At 40.9% G+C, this 21,473-nt stretch overlaps 1 protein-coding gene across 2 annotated transcripts in view; it reads right to left on the bottom strand.

The window, feature by feature from the left end:
- Positions 1-19,502, bottom strand: part of RASGRF2 (Ras protein specific guanine nucleotide releasing factor 2) — a 118,131-nt gene extending 98,629 nt beyond the window's left edge. The window contains exon 1 of one of the 2 annotated variants that reach the window (XM_088130484.1): positions 17,667-19,502. In XM_088130484.1, the coding sequence (XP_087986610.1) occupies positions 17,667-17,951 (285 nt within the window). In that variant the 5' untranslated portion in view covers positions 17,952-19,502. The remainder of the gene's footprint in view (positions 1-17,666) is intronic. The other variant, XM_088130483.1, reaches the window with a different exon arrangement.
- Between the last annotated feature and the right edge of the window lie 1,971 nt (positions 19,503-21,473).

Raw genomic sequence — 21,473 nt, 5'->3', positions numbered from 1 at the left:
GACATAAAAAAATGTCACGATGTAGTTAACCCTGGAAAAAGGAATGATTAGCTGAAGCCGGTAAGTGGAATCACTCTGAAGGTTGTTTAACCAAGCCTTTCTTATCAAATAAATAAATAAATAACCCTCCCCCCCAAAAATTCCAGTATAACATTATTCTACCCTGTCCTCATTTTTTTCTAAGCTTCCTGGACAGCTAAGCAATTAGAAGCTAGTTATGAAAAAGAACAATATTTGAACAACTGGATAGCTCAAAACTAAAGTCCTATGGCTCAGACATAATTATAAAAAATTATAAAATTATATCTGAATTAGTTTGCAAATGAGCTGTGTCCTTTGTCAAATAATCTAGCAATTTCAGCATAGCAATTTATGTTAACTGTCAGTAAAACTTCAGAAAAAATACAAATGAAGGTTACACTTTGCCGAAACATAAACATTGGGAAAATAAAATTTCAAAACAGGAGGGACTGTCTGCAGATAATGTTTCCCTGCATTGTATAGTGAGTGCCATACTATTCCAACAAGATCGACTTAATAGTATGTTCAAACAATAAACACACAACAACATGGTAAGCAGGTGATAAATTCCCATGTATTAAAGTCCTATCAATAAAACAATGTCATCTTATGGGATCAGGAAATGTATCTTTTCTGTGACTGCATCTGCCTTTGGAACAGCATCCCCTCCAAGATCTGTATGATCTCAACTCTGCTGTCCTTTAGGAACACTTTGAAAACCTAGCTCTTCCTTTAGACACTAGACTGAGATTATTTGTGACGTTGATAGAACGTTATGGCTTTACATTCTATCTAGTCCTGGAACTGCTGTTTTATCATCTTGATATCTTTAGTTTAGAGCCTTCAGGAATGGGTGACATACAAATAAAGCAAGCCACCTTTGGTAGCTTACAAGTGAATGTGATTGATTGATTGATTGATTGATTGATTGATTGAATAAATAAATAAATAAATATGCAATGAGATGAGCTCAACCATTTCCTTATAATCTCATTGTCATATGGTTTCTTCTTGACTATATGTGTAATGAAATTAGGTTTTGAGTTCCTGTGTTGTTTGCCCAAACAGAAGTATATGTTGAGATCATGGGAAGTGATAGTTCTGCTCTTGTGATGGACTGGAATGGAGGAAGGGGGGTGAAAACGGTGCTTTCGTCTCTAGAGCAACGCTCTGGAGATAAGCGGAGAAAGCTGGTGCATCCCTAAACATTCCAGAAGATAGTAGAGACTTGTGCCTGGGAACTGCTGGTCAGCCTGAGAAGATTTCTGTAAACAGGTGCTGGCAAATAAACCTTGCTGATTGAACCTGCATGATCTCCAGGAGTTCTTTGGGCTAGGCCTGACAGCTCTATGTTGCATTGATCAGACCACACCTGAAATACTGAATCCAGTTTTGGTCCCCATGATATAAAAAGGAGGCTAAAGAACTGGAAAATGCAGAGAAGGGCAAGAAGATGGCAAGGGGTTTGGAAGCTAAATCCTATGAAGAACAGTTAAAAGAACTGGATATGTTAAGAAGAAAGAGCTAAGAGAAGACATGACAGCAGTCTTCCAATATATGAAGGGCAGTCATAGGGAAGAAGATGTGGATTTGTCCCAACTGTCAGAAGAAAACCAATGGGTGATAGCTTTACAGAGAGGAATTCAAACTGATTGTGAGCTATAAAGTGATGGAACAGCCTGCATGCTGGAGTTGCAGGTGCTCCATCACTGGAGATTTTCAAACAAAGGCTGGACATCCATTTGTCTGGAATGGTCTGAGGATTCTTGCCCTGGACAAGGGGTTGGACTAGAACACATCCAAGTTCCTTCCAACCCTATGATTTTAGAACCTCCAGGTATACTATTTATTCTACAGTTCATCATGAAAACGATGAAAATAAAATCAAAAGAGAAAGTTGGAACAGAAACTGTTGGCTTACTCTCTGGGATGATAGGGGAATTTTCTCCAGTCTGTTTTCTTGTTCTCTCAGCAATTTCCAGTGCCATTAAACTTGGTATCCTTCTGGACAAGTTATCAGAAGTGGGACACTAAGGCAATGTATTACAGTGGTGCCATTCCAAATAAATGACAGATTCCAGAAGATGGTGTTGGGGAATTATTGCTCTGTTCTGTAACAGCTATCTTATCGGGTTTATCAGGGCCCTATTTTATCCCTAGTGCTTTTAAAAATATGTATGAAACCACTTGAAGAAGCTATCTGAGAATATTATTTTTATTTATTTATTTATTTATTTATTTATTTATTTATTTATTTATTAAATGTATATGCCACCCATCTCCACATTGTAATGATGACAATATAGGCTGTTGTCATCATTATCAGGATTACAGCCAGTCTTATCTTCCTTTTTCAACTAACACAAGTGAAACAGCTGATGTCCTGAACTAATATGTGAGCAGTTAATAGACTAGATGACAGTTAATAAACAAAACAGATACTGTTTATAAATGGTTCACAGTTCATCACAGTTACATGATGTTTCCCTATTCTGGAGGGGGCCTGACGCTTCCTAAGCATTCCATTGTATTGTTGAAAGGTAGGCTTAGATAAATGTTTTTCAAACTTGGCAATTTTAAGATGCATGCTGGCTGAGGAATTTGGGGACTTGAAGTCCACACATCTAAAAATTGCCAGGTTTGAAAATACTGGCTTAGATCTATCATATTTATTATAGACCCAAATGGATTCCATGCTTCAGAATGTCTTTTATCACCTTAGGCTGATATGCTTGGACAGAGGCAGTCTCAATTATAGTGACAATGGCTACACTTTTAGAATACCTGAAGTTTGGGGACAGAGTCTGCACAAAATCTATCTATGTGGTCACTAAAAATCAACACTGACTTGATGGTACATAATCAATCAATCATCAATCAATATTTAATCAACCAATGTGCCCATGGACAGTTCTCTTGATATTCACTCATCTTCCTGCCTCTCTACATTAAAAAAAAATATATATTCTTTTTTAGTTTTTAAAAATGCAGAGTCTTGACCTTTAAATGATTCCTATGGCATTGCAGGATTTGATCTTTCATCACTCCTTTGTATTTAAAAGAAGTCTTCAAAACTTTCACCAGTCTATTTTGTAAATCTGATAGAGAGGCATCATCCACAATTTCTTGTCACAGCCGTTCCAGATCCAGATCCTTTTCTTCCCATAAAGAGGCATCATCCAGAATGTTTTGTCATAGTTGTTCCATGTCCAGATCCTTTCCTTGATTTGTCTTTTGTATTCCCATTTTGGTAATCTCAATTTTGTTGTCTTCCATGTAGTCCAGTCACCCATGGCTCTCCAACTTCCTTTCACATAAACAGAAACAGACATGTTGTTCTTTATAGCTTTGAGCAGAACCCTATTCTTCTTAATGGAGAATAGATAGCATATTCTCATTAGGAAAAAGATTGCTGCTGAGCTTAACAGAGGAAGGAGACAGGTAAAGCCTTAAAACAAAAAGAGAAGGGAAGAGAGATGGAGGTGTAATGCTGGCAAACCAAGATGGACCTAGAGAGTTTGGCTGTTGAAGGTTTGTTCCTGGTTCAAGGACAGGCTGGGTGCAATCCAGAGAAGAGTACTGAAGAAGAAGAGAGTCTTTCATGGGATGTTTCTATCCAGATTGAAGAAAAAATGGCTCACATTCTGCCAGAAATGAGAGAGTAAATGCCAGTTCAAGAGAAAGAAGGAATGCCAGTTACAGTAACTACTCCCTATTTGCCTTTAAGTAGGAATTAGGATAGAATGAGTAACAATACTCATATTTAGCCAATAGTCTAGACTATAAACATAAGGCAGATATCACTAGATGCAGAAAGCCTTACTTTGCCAGGAAAGAAACAACTCATTTTGATATATCTGTTCAGTCACTGCTAACCAAGCTGCTGCTGATAGCTTTACAGATGCTGTTATCTGCACTACAAGAAGGGAGGCTGGGCGGAAGAAGCTATTAAAAAAGCTGCCTAGAATCTAAACTAAAGGCTTGTGTTACTGTGCTGAATAAAACACACACACACATACACAAAAGTGGGGCTGATCTACTGGGGCTTAAATTAAAATCCCAAGAATCCACAAACCCTGTGAAATATGGATGAATGGCTTCCAAGCTAATTAGGATTCAGAAATTAAAATTAAACTATAGCTGCATACCCTTATTTAGAAAACATTAATCATAACTTTCCACTCCAGCTGGAACAGAAAATGATGATAAACTGCAGTTAGTTGTTTCACTTATGCAGAGGAAAGAGCAAAGCAAGAGTAAATGGGATGCAACCAGGTGCTTGAAATTTACGCATATATAAATCTGACTGAACTGGCCTATTGCCTCAAGTGTGTCCACAAATTGGTCCACAAATTTTTCAATGGCCAAAAATCCAGGATCCAAAACCTGGCTGCCTTCACACATCACAGTAAAGCAGTCTGGCAATGGAACTTGTTACATAACTCATTTAAAGGAGATCTTTGAGCAGATTTTGGACAAGGACAATATAGATCTTATTTCCTGCATCAAGCTGGACTTCTAGGTCATTTTCAAAGTAAACTAGACAACCCATGACCCTTTGGGTCATCGTTTCAAAGATATTTCCTTACCTAAACAGAGAAACAGAATGACCATTCAAGAGTGGGAGTGACTTATGACTCGCTGCTGGCTTCCCCATTGACTTTGCTTGTAGGAAGCTGGCAGGGAGTGCCCTTCCTTCCCTCCTTCCTTTACACATATAATACAGGCTTGTGCCATGCCCTCCCCTTGCGACCCTCAAGAGAGCCCCAGTGAAGCCTCTTCCTTCTCAGCTGACTCACAGAACTGCCTGCCACTTTGCTGGGAGGAGGTGAAACAAAGAGAGCCACAGACTATGAGGAAAACTGCACACCCATTCCCCATTTGAGTGTGTTCCCAAGGCTCCCATCCCTCAAGGGAGGAAGAAGGCTCACCTGTCAACCACCGGTGCCCCCCAGACAGCCCTACCTTGCCAGCAGGCATCCAAGTTGCTCCCTTATCCTTCCCTCAGTGCCCACCACTGTTAGATTTCAAATTTATGCCTCATTTCCAAAGTAGCCAATCACCACTTGCATTGAGCCTTGCTGCCAGCTGATTGGGTGCAGGAGACAGAGGGAGGCGGGGAAGAGGCCAGGGATATACCTTTGATGATCACATGACCTGGGCTTACCTGGGCTGACCACGGCAGCGCAGCAGCACAGCAGTGCTGAAGCAACCACAAATTTCCCAAATTTCAATCCCACAGGAGTCATGGGTCCAGGATTTTGGACTCATTCTGTAAGTTAGCCCATTTGAGGTACCTTGGTTCAAAAATGGTTGCCCTATGATGCACCGTTCACCCAGTTGAAGGTTATAGACATGAGAGTTTTAGTAGTACGTATATAGATGGAAATGTATTATAAAAATTGCAAACAAACCTACATTTACTGACTTCCCATTTCTTTAAAGTTAATTTTAACTTTAAGTAGAAGTTAGCACAAATTGCTTCCATAGCTGTAAGAAGAACTTATGGGTCACAAAAGTAATAAAACAGGAGGCCTTAAGCTGGAGGCTTCTTGTTCATGTAAGCAGCACAGAAATGTTACTGCCTTTGTGCAATATTATTTTTATGACAGATTGGTGGAGTAACCTAACCGTAATTCTAGCAATTAAAAAATAATAATCATAAACTGTTTGCACTGGGAATCAGTCTAACTGGCAATCAGTTATTGTATATATTTGCATATATGCATGAAATGTACTGGTGGCTTTAATTGTGGAATAATAATTATTTCCTATGGTATACAGAAACTCATCCAGGCTAATTTATTATCCTATACTGGGTCAGGGTAATTTGTGACCCTGCCCTTATATTTGATGTTATTCCTTGGTTTCTGATATAGTAATATATATTGTCTTTTGTTTATTACAGTTTTCTACTTGTTTTATTGTGTTAATATATTATATGTCACCTGGAGTCACTTGGATGATTGGGACAACTTACAAACTTAAAAAAAGATAAACAAATTATAATTAACACTCTTTGTTGTTGTTGTTTAGTCGTTAAGTCGTGTCCGACTCTTCGTGACCCCATGAACCATATTGCGCCAGGCCTTCCTGTCCTTCACTGCCTCCCTGAGTTTGCTCAGTTTCATGCTCATTGCTTCAGTGATGCTATCTAACCATCTCATCCTCTGCCGTCCTCTTCTCCTTTTGCCTTCAATCTTTCCCAGCATCAGGGTCTTCTCCAAAGAGATCTCTCTTCGCATTAGGTGGCCAAAATATCTGAGCTTGAGCTTCATTATCGATCCTTCCAATGAGCAATCAGGGTTGATTTCCTTTAAGATTGACTGGTTTGACCTCCTAGCAGTCCAGGGGACTCTCAAGAGTCTTCTCCAGCACCACAGTTCAAAGGCATCAATTCTTCGGCGCTCGGCCTTTTTATGGTCCAGCTCTCACAGCCATACATTACTACTGGAAAAACCATAGCTTTGACTATGCGGATCTTTGTCGGCAAGGTGACGTCTCTGCTTTTTAATATGCTATCTAGGCTTGCCATAGCTTTCCTCCCAAGGAGCAAGCGTCTTTTAATTTCATGGCTGCAGTCTCCGTCTGCGGTGATCTTGGAGCCCAAATAAATGAAGTCTGTTACTGCTTCCATTTCTACCCCTTCTATTTGCCAGGAATTGATGGGTCCAGATGCCATGATCTTAGTTTTTTTAATGTTGAGTTTCAAGCCAGCTTTTGCACTCTCCTCTTTCACCCTCATCAAGAGGCTCTTTAGTTCTTCTTCACTTTCTGCCATTAGGGTGGTATCGTCCGCATATCTGAGGTTGTTGATGATTCTCCCTGCAATCTTAATTCCGGCTTGTGATTCTTCCAGCCTGGCATTTCTCATGATGTACTCTGCATATAGGTTAAATAAGCAGGGCGACAGTATACAGCCTTGTCGTACACCTTTCCCTATTTTGAACCAATCGGTTGTTCCATGACCGGTTCTGACTGTTGCTTCTTGGCCGGCATACAGATTTCTCAGGAGACAGGTAAGGTGGTCTGGTACTCCCATCTCTTTAAGAATTTGCCAGAGTTTGTTGTGATCCACACAATCGAAGGCTTTTGCATAGTCAATGATGCAGAAGTAGATATTTTTCTGGAACTCTCGTGCTTTCTCCATGATCCAGCGAATGTTGGCGATTTGATCTCTAGTTCCTCTGCCTCTTCGAAACCCAGCTTGTACATCTGGTAGTTCTCGGTTCATGTATTGCTGAAGCCTACCTTGTAGGATTTTGAGCATAACCTTGCTAGCATGTGAAATGAGTGCAATTGTGCGATAGTTTGAGCATTCTTTGGCGTTGCCCTTCTTTGGAATTGGAACGTAAACTGACCTTTTCCAATCCCGTGGCCACTGTTGCGTTTTCCAAACTTGCTGGCATATTGAGTGCAGCACTTTAACACCATCATCTTTTAGTATTTTAAATAACTCAGCTGGAATACTGTCATCTCCACTAGCTTTGTTGTTAGCAATGCTTCCTAAGGCCCACTTGACTTCACTCTCTAGGATGTCTGGCTCAAGGTCAGTGATCACACCAGCGTGGACATCAGGGACATTAAGATCTTTCTTGTATAGTTCTTCTGTGTATTCTTGCCACCTCTTCTTAATCTCTTCTGCTTCTGTTAGGTCCCTGCCTTTTTTGTCCTTTATCATGCCCATCTTTGCACTAAACGTTCCTTTCATATCTCCAATTTTCTTGTAGAGATCTCTAGTCTTCCCCATTCTATTGTTTTCCTCAATTTCTTTGCATTGTTCATTAAAGAAGGCCTTCTTATCTCTTCTTGCTATTCTCTGGAAATCTGCATTCAGTTGCTTATATCTTTCCCTTTCACCCTTGCTTTTCGCATTCCTTCTTTCCACAGCTATTTGTAAAGCCTCATCAGGCAGCCATTTTGCTTTCTTGCATTTCTTTTTCCTTGGGATGGTTTTAGTTGCTGCCTCCTGTACAATGTTACGGACCTCCGTCCATAGTTCTTCAGGCACTCTGTCTACCAAATCTAATCCTCTAAATCTATTCATCACCTTCACTGTGTACTCACAAGGAATATGATCTAAGTCATACCTGAGTGGTCTAGTGGTTTTCCCTACATTCTTCAATTTAAGCCTAAATTTTGCAGTAAGAAGCTCATGATCTGAGCCACAGTCAGCTCCTGGTCTTGTTTTTGCTGTCTGTATAGAGCTTCTCCATCTTTGGCTGCAAAGTATATAATCAATCTGGTTTCGGTATTGACCATGTGGTGATGTCCATGTGTAGAGTCGTCTCTTGTGTTGTTGGAAAAGAGTGTTTGCTATGACTAGCTTGTTCTCTTGACAGAACTCTATTAGCCTTTGCCCTGCTTCATTTTGTACTCCAAGGCCAAATTTGCCTGTTATTCCGATTACTCCTTGACTTCCTACTTTAGCATTCCAATCCCCTATGATGAAAAGGACATCTTTTTTGGTGCTAGTTCTAGAAGGTGTTGTAGGTCTTCATAGAAGCGATCAACTTCAGCTTCTTCAGCATCAGTGGTTGGGGCATAGACTTGGATGATTGTGATATTGAATGGTTTGCCTTGGATACGCACTGAGATCATTCTGTCGTTTTTGAGGTTGTACCCCATTACTGCCTTTCCCACTCTCTTATTCACTATGAGTGCAACTCCATTTCTTCTAAGGGTTTCTTGCCCACAGTAGTAGATATAATGGTCACCCGAATTAAATTCACCCATTCCTGTCCATTTCAGTTCGCTGATTCCCAAGATGTCGACGTTCAATCTTGTCATCTCATGTTTGACCACATCCAGCTTGCCTTGGTTCATAGATCTTACATTCCAGGTACCTATACAATATTGTTCTTTACAGCATCGGACCTTCTTTTCGCTTCCAGATACATCCACAGCTGAACGTCCTTTCGGCTTTGGCCCAGCCGCTTCACACTCTGCCACACTATAATAATATGTGCAATCATATTTTTAATTAAGTTCCTCTTTTTCCCTTTATACTGCTCAATTCCATAAACTTTCTTCCCATGTTTAATATGGGAAATACAACTGCTTACAGTCATCAAACTGGCATTATGTCCATTACGTAGGCAATGATACATATCAAGTTCAATAACACTTAATGAAAGACTTGTTCAAGAATTTCTATATTGTTTTATATTCATTATTACACAATTTCTATTAATTTTGATGCACCACTTTTTCACCATGGCAGATTATAACACTTCCTTCTTTTTCATGAAGACATAAATAAATATATATTGTCTTCAATCTTAGAAATTTGTAACTGAGCCCTGTTTTCTGGGAGGAGTTTGAGCTGATTGGTCCTGAAGAATTGGATAGAGTCCTCATGGCTGTGAGTTTGGCCACCTGTGTTCTGGACTCATGCCCCTCCTGGATGGTCAAGAGCTCCAGGGAGGTAGCATGTGGTTGGGTCCAAGCCTCATGGTTAATGCCTCTTTGTAGGAGAGGTTGGTACCTCCTGCCTTGAAAGAGGCAGTAGTACACTCCCTTCTCAAGAGGCCATCCTTGGACCCAACAGTTTTAGACAACTTTCATCCAGTCTCTAACTTCTCCTTTTTAGTATTCAAACTGAAAAAATTGTATTCAATTTTGGCTGAAATTTAACTTAAAATTAGGCTCCAGTAAACTGAATGGTTTTACTTCTAATTAACAGTGTTTAAGACTGGGGTATAAAACACAGAATGCATCATACAATATACTGTGCTCAAAAGAATCTCTGTAAAATTTGCTCTGTTAAATGACCACTTTTGGAAATTAAAAGGGATTTTGTTTGTTTGCTTGTCTGCTTTTGCAAATTCTGTGTTCTTTCTGCCTATCAAATATTTAATCATATTTTATATTACTCTAATCTTTAAATGTTGTAATGATACTTGAGACACAAGACTGAGATATGAAATCTTAGATGCACTTGCAGTGGTAATTTTATGCCCATTGATGCAACATTTCCCCAGCGCTTTCTTGCCTTCCATATTTAAAACCCATGAAAAATTAGACATTTCAGTACTCTACTGAAATGAGGTAAACTTCAGGAATGATTATGAATTCCAGAATCCCAATTTACAGAAGCTGTATCACAAAGCTATGACAACTGAAATGGATAACTTTGATACTAGGTACTCTTCATTAGCTTGGTGTCCTCCAGACTGCTAGGTAATTCCCAGAACTGTCTGGGAAATTTTGGAAGATTCATTCTCAACATATCTGGAGACTGCTAGACTGGGTGCACTATTCTCATGAAAAATACATATTTGAATCCCATTTAACATTCTAGAGTTTCTTCTGGCCCAATATATACTTATCGTTTTATAGGAAGATTAAACTAAAGGGGTGGCAGTCTTGCATATAGTGCAAAGGTAAATAAAGTAAATATAGTGCAAAGGTAAATAAAGACCTTTTCATTCAGGATAGGTATTTATTGCAGAGAATGATGAAATGGTGAGATAAAAAGAATTGTGACTGTTAGCTACTCAAAAGCCAGCTGATGCATGACAATCACGTCATCCAATGGTGCATTCCCAGCATCTGGTCCCTGTTGGGAATTCTGGGATCTCTTTTACTCAGGTTGCGCTTAGGTTTAGCTAAACAACAGAAATTTTAGGATCTAAGTGGCTGTGAATGAATGGTAACAGCTAACAACATGAATAGAGCAACTCATGTTAGACATGGGAGGACAGAATAAAAAAGCTTGAGTCACATGTAGAATAACACAAGGCATGTTTGTTACTTTGACCAAAGAAGTCAGTCATCTTCCACCTGCATACGAACTGATAATTTGATCTGTGCCACCTCTATCACTGTATCACCACCCAGATGACCAAATATTGCATTGCAGCATTCATCCCAGTAAGAATCAGGTGAAATATATTCAAGTTTAATCCATCAGACTAATTTTCCCTTAAATAAATTACATTTATTTTTATCAAGATTATAAGTAAACACATTTCCTTAGCAAAAACAGAAAACACAAAGAACAAGTAGAATTGTTCTATATTTGAAAGAGAAGAAATATTCTCTTACATTAATTGTATCAATACGTGAGAACAAAATTAACATAGAATTTAACAATTGATATAATTTAATACAATTAAATATTATTTTGGCTGGTGTGGGCCTTCCGGGCTGTGTGGCCGTGTTCTGGAAGTTTTGTTTCCTAACGTTTCGCCAGCACCTGTGACCGGCATCTTCAGAGTGCAGGAGCACAGACAGGAGCAGTTCTCTCTGTGCCCAGGGTGATGTGGCCCTTTTGTGGGTATTTATAGAGATCTGGGGGGGGGGGGACAGGGAGATTGGGGGGGTTGGGTTACTGAGTGGCTACTTGTTTTGGTGTCAGAATATGTGTGTATCTTCCTGGGGATTAGGCAGGGTTTTTTCTTCTATTGAATTGTTAACAAGGGGCTGCTGGGGGTGATTAGCAAGTTCATTGTGTGAACTGTTCACACTTCCTGGTGGTTGAGCTGAGTTTGTTGACCTTTTGCAGGCTGTATCTTTCAGGATTGGTAGCCAGGTTTTGTTGATTTTTAGACTCTCCTCTTTTTTGTTGAAACTGTGCTGGTGTTTGTGAATCTCAATGGCTTCCCGGTATAGCCTGGTATAGTGGCTGTTGGTCTTGTCCAGTATCTCTGTGTTTTCAAAAAGGATTTTGTGTCCAGTGTGCTTGAGAGCATGTTCAGCTACTGCAGATTTTTCTGGTTGCTGTAGTCTGCAATAGACAAAGTTAGAGAACTACTAGACCCCACCACATACAGAAAACTAAAATGGGATCCGACCAGCAAAATCATGAAACAAACCAACATCCTGACGAGGAGCTCCTCCCTTCACCCCAACGTACTTCAACGCATATGCAAGACAGAAGCCCTTACACCCAGACTATATGGACCCCCCAAAATCCACAAAGACTCAATCCCACTCAGACCCATCGTAAGCGCCATTGGCTCCCCGACATATGAATTATCCAAACATCTGGCCACCCTTCTACAGACCCACGTTGGACAGACTCCAGCCCACATCAGAGACTCAGGACATTTCATCAACTAAATCAGCACCCTGAAACTCAACCCCACGGACAAACTAGTCAGCTTTGACATGGTCTCCCTGTTCACCAGGGTACCAGTGAGGGACACCCTGGCACTCATCAAACAGATCTTCCCAGAAGACATCACAGCTTTATTTCAGCACTGCCTAACAACCAGTTACTTACTATGGGATAATGAGTACTACGAACAGATGGACGGTGTCGCCATGGGCAGCCCCCTGAGCCCAGTCGTAGCAAATTTCTACATGGAACATTTCGAAAAACGGGCTTTAGAAACCACACCCGTTACCCAGTCTGGTTCCGATTTGTGGATGACACCTTCGCAATTTGGAATCAGGATGAAGAAGACCTAGAGAAGTTCCTGAACCACCTAAACAGCATCCACCCTAATATACAATTCACCATGGAAAAAGAAGTGTACGGCCAACTTCCATTTCTAGACACCTTGGTCATACGCAAACCAGACTTCAAATTAGGACACAAAGTCTACAGAAAACCCACCCACACAGACAGGTACCTATACAAAAACTCCAACCACCTCCCACGTCAGAAAAGAGGCATTATCAAAACCCTCATGGATCGTGCCAATCGGATCTGTGAAACCCAATTCCTAAACTCTGAACTTAACCACCTTAATTGGGTCCTACAAGCGAATGGCTACTCCAAGAATGAAATAAAAAGAGCCATCAAACCAAGAAAACAACATGTGACTGAAGAAGAAAAACAGCCACCCACCAACAAAGTATTTCTGCCCTACATCAAAGGGGTCACAGACCGCATGGGAAAACTGATGGAAAAACACAATTTCCAAACAATCTTCAGACCCACCAGAAAAGTACAAGAAGTGCTAAAATCAGCAAAAGACAAAAGGGATCCCCTCACCGCTGTAGGAGTATACCGCATACCCTGCAGTTGCAGGCAAGTATACATCGGGACCACAAAACGCAGCATCCATACCAGGATAAAAGAACACGAAAGACACTGCAGACTACAGCAACCAGAAAAGTCTGCAGTAGCTGAACATGCTCTCAAGCACACTGGACACAAAATCCTTTTTGAAAACACAGAGATACTGGACAACACCAACAGCCACTATACCGGGCTATACTGGGAAGCCACTGAGATTCACAAACACCAGCAGTTTCAACAAAAAAGAGGAGAGTCTAAAAATCAACAAAACCTGGCTACCAATCCTGAAAAATACAGCCTGCAAAAGGTCAACGAACTCAGCTCAACCACCAGGAAGTGTGAACAGTTCACACAATGAACTTGCTAATTACCCCCAGCAGCCCCTTGTTAACAATTCAATAGAAGAAAAAACCCTGCCTAATCCCCAGGAAGATACACACATATTCTGACACCAAAACAAGTAGCCACTCAGTAACCCAACCCCCCCCCACACACACACCCAATCCCCCCTTCCCCCCCCAGATCTCTATAAATACCCACAAAAGGGCCACATCACCCTGGGCACAGAGAGAACTGCTCCTGTCTGTGCTCCTGCACTCTGAAGATGCCGGTCACAGGTGCTGGCGAAACGTTAGGAAACAAAACTTCCAGAACACGGCCACACAGCCCAGGAGACCCACACCAGCCATCATATGCCAGCCGTGAAAGCCTTCGACAATACAAATATTATTTTGTTTGGGGCTGAGCAAGGGGGGGAAAATGAACTGACCAGGGTTTTTTGTGTTTAGGTCATGCTAATTAAGCATGAAAGCATTTATACTTAAACCTGTCACAAAAGTAGAAAAATAAATACTCCTATTTTTAGAACATTCTTTAAATACTCTTGATTTCTATAAATATACTTCAGATTGCTACTTAATTGTGTGTCACACTGGAACAGATGAACATTTGTTTCCTTGCATGGTTTGTTTTTTCTATATAGTTAAATTGATGGAAAGATGTTTTGAAGCTATGCAGGCTTTTATTCCCTATTTTTTAAAATGTCAAAAGCGTATTTCTTTTGAAAGAGAAAATTCCAACACTTCCAAAGAAACTGATGCCTGTTTGATTCTATAAATCAAGAGAAATAATCCACCAGATGCAAATTTGTATTCACATAGAAACAACACACTGACAACAGAGATACCAGCACCAAAGTCTGATTTGGCACATGACTAAGATTGGAATTCAATATCCCTCATTCTACAAATACCTATTGAATGTGATGAAATTTATTTTTGAGTAGACTTGTAAAGGATTGCACTATAAGAAGCTGCATCATGTTACCATTCTGTGAGTACTGTCTCTGTTATTTTGCATCACTATCACTCCTGAATTTTCCTCATTTTATAAGTTGATCAAGCAGACTACAGGTATTAACAATTTAATTCAACAGCCAAGTTCTTTTATTAGTAGTTTGTCTGATTTATTTGTGATCAAGATAATTGGACCCATAGTTTCCAAACAAATTAATTCAGTAAGGTACAGTAAATTATACAAATCAGTATACAATCTGATTTTTATAAGAACAGTTGTTCCACTCGGCTCTTCATTTTATATAGGATTAGAAAGAGTTCAGAAATATTTGGTTTAACTGTTAACTTACACCCCTGAAGGTTTACACATTTAAAATATCTGAAACATTTCACACTAAGTGCTCCAGAACTTTTTTTGTCCAGACTAATTTTTCTATATTTGTACAAAAAAAACCCTAGCAAATCATTTAAAGCATAGATTTTGTTTAATTTTTTTTATTATTTATTGTATTTTAACAAATTTTATTTTTGCTGTAAACCGCCCAGTCATTTCAACAAGGTGGGCGGTGACAAATTTGATAAATAAATAAATAAAAATATAAAATGGGGAAGGGACAGGATTAAATCTTTACACGGATCACAGGATTGCTAAATGTCTAGCTACCACATTACTTTATCCTGCTTCTTTGCTCTATCCAACAAAGCACATTCCATTTTACTTTTCAAATGGCTCGCAGTTGTGTCAAGCCATCATATGCGAACATAGGGATGCCTTTTTCAGAACAGCTCATGCTACACATTCCAAAATTCTCTAGCCTTAAAATGCAAAAGTCTAATTCAACAACTCCAGTAGGCTGTTTTGCCAAAATTCAACCTTAGAAAAGTGTGAACACCAAAATATTAATAAATAAAATAATTCAGAGAAGTCTAAGCACACTGAACCAAAACCTGTCCACCACGTCTAGGAAATACAGTACAGGCAAAATGTACTGTACAAATAGACAATACAACTACTTAGGCAATACAAACTTCACCATCCCAGTTCCCCTCATCACTGAAGTGCCCCTGATTTGTTACAGGTGAGAAGGTTCTGTAAGCCACAGCAGATTTGCAACTTTACTGAAGCAGAGCTGAATTCCCCACAACCACCAGTTTGGGGGGTTTCTTAAGCAGTCCTGAGGAGGGCTCCAGAGGACTATAGTTTCCAAATAGATTAATTATTTATGTATTTTATTAATCAGATTTATATCCTACCTTTTCCTCAGGAGCTCAAGACAGCATAAAAGTGCTGCCTCCTTCCATTTTTCTCACAAGAACAACCCTACCAGGCAGACTGAACTAAGAGTGACTACCTCAAAGTCACCACATCAGTTTCTATGGCTGAGGATCTCCTTCATCTCTGACCAACACCTTTACCACTACATTTCATAATATCTCATGGAAAACTGATCACTTCTCAAAAGTGACAGCACACCATCAGGTTATCACACCATTTTTTCCCACAGAAGACCATCTAATTCCTCATTTCACCCTAAGAGATTACCTGTATCCCCAGGGGCTACAGTACAGGAAGAGATAGCAATATTTAAGAGCCTTATTCTAGACCCAATCTGGTGTGTTTCAGATAAATTTGATTACATCTCACAAATTCTCAGCCAGCATGCTTTAGACCAATCTTCCCTGATCTGATACCTTGTGATGTGTTGGACTATAACCAGGGATGTGCATAACAACCTCAAAAACATTCTCACTGCAAAATGGCCATTTTGAGTGTTCCAATCCTGAATTAAAACTCATATGTTTTGAGTCAAACTAATTTAAAGAACACACCTTTTTTCCAAGAGTTGCAATAAAACTTGGCTGTTTCAAGAAGCCTTGTTTTGGGTGTCCTGACTATTCCAAGAACTACAGTTATGATTGGGCTCCTTTTTTCCCAAATGTTTTCCTCTCTAGCCAATATAGCAGCTAGAACTGTTTTAAACACAGAGTCAGATTCAAGAAGAAAGTTGGTCAAAGCTGCATGTCTGCCAATTTATTGCTGTTTCAGAACAACAACAAAACACTTCCTACAGGGAAGCTAGAGTTAACGTGAGTGTTCTGATTATTGTGCTGTATTTCATTTGCAGACAGGTAATTCAAAAGTATACAGATGTGTGTCCTAATCTCCTTCATACACAAGTGTTGCCGATACTGCTAAGGTTGTATAAATAAAAAGACTAGTACTACTATATTGTAGTGCTATATTTTACTAGTAGTACTATATTGGCTTGGTTTGTTGAACTTTGATGTGTATGTGCACTATATGCATTCCCTCATATCTTTTTGTAAAGTTAATGTTATTAAACAATTAAGAAGAACCAGCAGACCTTTTTTCTTCAGCCAGTAATCACTGCTATAGGCCAGCAAAAACATCAGGAAACATAACACAATTTGCACCTGGCAAGCAGGCTGGAAAAAAAAAGCACCTACCAAAACTTGGCCAAGGATTTTTTAAAATCAAAACATTAACGCTGTAAAAGAGATGTGCCCATTTAAAGGAATGTTAAAGAGTTCAGTTGCCATCTTCATCCTGTACTCTACTGGCTGAAAAATCTAGAGGATTTATTTAAAGATACTGAAAATACCTTTCAATTCTTTCTGTTGAGGGCTTTTTTGATAGGACATGTTAATCTAACCACCTTTTCAGTTGGTAAGAGAAGAGATATGTTCCTATTGTTTTCTCAGGGAGTTTTTTTCATGTTTTCAAAAACGTGTTGAAAATCATGCACTTGACCAAATTTCATCCTCACTGGGTGAGGAGCAATATTTAACATATAATATCATCCCAGCCACTCTTACTTTGTGAGAACACTCAAGCCATTCCAAGATTTAATGGGACCGAGGATAGAGAATTCTAAAACATTTAGAATGAATCTTTCAAGTTGGGCTGTTTGTTCCGAGTTCAAAATTAAGCGCATTTTCTGCTTCAAGCACACCCCTAACTATAATTCGACAGCCTTTCCGATGCTGGCTGGGGAATTTAGAGGAGTTTGTAGTACAACTCATCTAAAAGGCTGGGGAAGGCTGGCCGGGAGAGTTCAGATTTGCAGGCTCCGGAGAGCCAGACCACCGTGGGCAGAACGGCACAAAAGATCTTCGCCCTGCCTCGCGGTCCTCCTCCTGCGTACACAAGGCGTGACGCGGCCAGATCAAAACTTCAGAAGAGAAGACCCCGCGGTCACGCGATGATCTGGCACCAAGGCGCCCCTGTTAGAGTTCTCTGAGCCCCTTCTCTGTCACCGTCCCATGGGGAGGGGGCCTACGAAAAGGAGGAGGGGGAGGGCTGCTCTGGGAAAGGGGGAACCCCGTAGAGCAGCTAGCGAGGGCGGCGCCGCTACCTGCTTGTCCAGCGCCGAGTCCTTAGCACTGGCGGCGGATGCGCCCTTTGGGGCTACCGCCCGCTCGCAGTTGCAGCCTTCCAGCATGTACAAGCCGGCGGGCCGGGTGCTCTGCTCGCTTTCGAAATAGAAGAGCATGTTCTGGTACAGCGCGAACCATTTGTCGTGCCAGCGGCTCGTCTCAGCGGTCTTCTTGCTCAGGTAGCCGCGCCTGGTGCTCTCCTTGCGAGCCAGCACGGCGAGGTACAAGGCGTGCCCCTCGTTATAGCGCACGCTTTTCTGCATGGTGCCTCCAACGCCGACGGCGACCGCTCGGATAACGGGGGAGCCCTGCCGTCACCAGCCCGTCGTCGAACAGCAGCGCTTCTCCAGACGGGCGAGGTGAAGCCGGAGGGAGCCCAGAGCCATCAGCCTTCCGCTGTGGCGCACCACTGCAAAGCCTCGCGCCGGCGCGCTCCTCCGTCCGGGTGGGGGTGTCGCCACCTTGGGTGCTATTGGAGTCCGGGGCTGTAGCTGAGCTTCTTTGCTTCAGCTGGCAGCTGCTCCGAGCGCTTCGGCCAGCGCGGGGGTGCTGCTGGCATCCTTGTTTCTGGCGCCCGATGCTTCTTTTCGCCCAGAAAAGTTTCCCCGAGTACAGCCGCGCCGCGCTCGCGGGGCTTCCGGACCCGTCCTCCTCCTCCTCCTCCTCCTCCGGCAGCTGATGCCCATTCACCTCTCCACCCCGACCCCAGCCCCGACCTCCACCGGGAGCCAGGAAGGAAAATAATCACTTGGGAGATGAGCCGTAATCGGCTTCGAGACCAATTTAAAGCACAAAGTCGCCACCGCGGCCGCTGCCAGAGCGCGGTGTAACAACCCTCCCTCGGAACGCGCGCGCGCCCCCGCCTCCAGAGAGCTTAAACCTCCCTCCTCCTCCTTTGCCGCCCGCCTCCGGGAGCGGGGGCGTTATCTCCAGCCGGTCGAGCCCAGTGGAGGGCGCGGGGAAAGAAAGGCGAGGAGGGCGCGGATTTGTCCGCCAAAAGGCTCGAGGAGTGTTGCAGCGGGCACTTTTTCTGCCCGGAAACGTCGATGCAAGAGGGCCCACAAAGCTTTAGAATGAAGACCGCCAAAGTTAAGCAGAGTGCTTAACCCGCTCCTGTGGTGCTTTCCCTGCTGCAGGATTAGCTTGGATGGAGCGAGAATAAAGTACCTTCAGATTATCTCAAGAAACGTCAGTTTCGTGAACGAGTTGTTCCAGCGTCAGCGTTTATTCCTGAGCGATTGCAACTCACAATGACGGTGGGAGCATTTTCCTCCACCGCCAGTACAGCCTCTTCTCCTCGTTTCTCACATCATCTTCAAGGCTGCTGAAGACACAAAGTCCTCTCCACAGGTTGATTGTCTACTGGGTTCAAAGAACAGGTGCTGAGCCTTGATGCTCAGAAACAAAAGGAGTGTGCAACCCAGAGTTGAGTAATAGTTTCACTAGGACTGGGCAAAATGTCACCAAATCATGTACAGACTTCTGAGTTCTCCAAAATCCCTCAGCAACTTGTATGTCGCAGAAAGCAGGCTGGACTGGAAATTGCAGGATAAACTGTAGAATAATTTCAGCTCAAAAAGTAGAATCCCTTTCTGTAGGACTGCTAGAAACCCTAAGGGGAAAACTAATTATCAAATAGGCTTTCGTGGGTTAAAAAAAACACTTCCATGGTTTTTCTTGAGTATGTAAATATTGGTAAATGTTGCACCTTATCATTTTTCCAAAGTACAGAAGTCTGTGTCTTTTCAGATTTTGCAGCTATGGTGAAGAAACCCCATAGAGCCATAGAGTTGGCACTGTTGACCATCAAGTCTAATTTGTAATTCTATATATGCCTTTACCTGGGAGCCAGATCCCATTAAACCAGTGTTTCTCAACCTTGGCGACTTTAAGAAGGGTGGGCTTCAACTCCCAGAATTCCCCAGCCAGCTCTGCTGGCTGGGAAATTCTGGGAGTTGAAGTCCACCCATCTTAAAGTCGCCAAGGTTGAGAAACACTGCATTAAACTATAGGACTGTGCTGTTTACCATTTAAATCTGAAGAAGCGTAACACTATACTCTGGTGGGACAAATGTCCTTGGTTTACTATAGGGACCTATCACACAAAAAGTACTGGAGCTCAGTTCAGTAATAATGCAACTATATATATTCATCTGCTTCCAAAAATTAACATAGGTTATTACATGTGTTGTGCAATTATTTGATATTCCTCTGCCACTATTTATACAAAAACAGTGTATTATAAACTAGTACTACTTTGCATAAGCACCAAGCCAATGAAAGGTTTAGAGTTTTGCTGAAATGCCTGATCAGCTGTAAGGTCAGTCAAACTTGCAAGATATCTGCCATAAGATTGACAGATCACTTGGCAAATTGGCAACATTGGCAAAATCTGAATTAACCCGCTGTTTGTAATTAGAATCCCTCTAGCATGGACATCCCTCATCACTAATCACCATGCAGACTGCCAGCTATGATGATATTGTAGCATTTTAAGCAAACAGGCTATACGGTTTATAATCTGACTCATCTGCCTACATCAAGCAACAAGTTACCAATTTATTTCTTATCCTATACAATGCTTTCCTTTTCTTTCCCTCTATATTTAAAATGAAGAATATATTTGTAAAACATTTCCATGTGAAAAGATCATGACATCTCCCTGCTCTGAAGGTTCAGTCAATTTGGGGAGGGAAGTATTTACTCAGTAAAAATGGTTTACTCTTAAAATCATATTTTTTATTCCTTCCCCCCATGCTGTTGTTCATAAGAGAGAGAGATTTTGGTATGTTTTAAAAATCAAATTTATTACTTTGGTTTGGTGTCAAGTCAACTGCCTTGCCATAAACACAAATTCAGAATAATCATTATAATAAAAATAGATATGGATGAATCTCAGGGTAAATAACTAGCAAAACTTAGCTGGCAATTGCTATCCATTCATGGTTAGCACTCTGCAAAAATTCAAAGTAAATATTCTGATCCTGTTTGCAAATTCCTTTTTGCACTGGGACTCATAATTGCAAAACTTTTTAAAATTATCATTTAATTTTTTATCTTTGCAAAGGTGCCCAAGTTCAAGGGGCTATTTTGTAGGTTGTAGTATAAGGTTTTTGTACTATAATAGTCCTGAGAATTGAGTAATTCCTATTTTATAAATATACCGATCTATACATCAGATGAGCTGATAATTGATCCTAATAAGCACATTGAATTTTGCAAGGTCTTATTTATTAATATTGTTAATGTAAAAAAACAAGGATAAGTTATTTTGCATATATGCTGAAGGATTGACTCAAGATTCATTTCTAAAGCTATTTTATTTTGCTTCCTGATTTATAAAATGCCAGACATAAGAGAGTCAACTGATTTCCCAATTAGCATTCTAGATAATCAACTGGGAGATATGTCTGGAATGCTACAGTTCTAGATGCGTGCAAATCATTGGGATATGGGTGGGGCATACACGTCAGCAGGGATGTATGAGTGGTATTCATGGACTTCCAAACATTATTATACAAGTTCCCACATTTTGGAAAAATCAAAATGATCTGCCAAATTCATATTAATAAGTTCCTTTATTATTCTCAGACAGAAGGACAGTACAGTAAGATTTGAACATGCATGGAATATTTATCCTTCCAGTAATTATTTTTAAAAATCAAAATCTCCCCTTATCATAGAAAAGCCCTGGTCCAACAGTAGTGGCATGCATCTAGGACATCCAATCTCAGGTGTCAAATATTCCAAGCCATACTTTGCTTTAATTATATTTTATTGAACCA

Source organism: Python bivittatus, unplaced genomic scaffold (assembly GCF_059951505.1).
Source record: "Python bivittatus isolate LINGU-HERP-01145 unplaced genomic scaffold, Pbiv_v1 ctg000850_np1212, whole genome shotgun sequence".
Lineage (NCBI taxonomy): Eukaryota > Metazoa > Chordata > Lepidosauria > Squamata > Pythonidae > Python > Python bivittatus.
The sequence above is the reverse complement of the archived record's forward strand: the minus strand, read 5'-3'. Positions and strand labels throughout refer to the sequence as shown.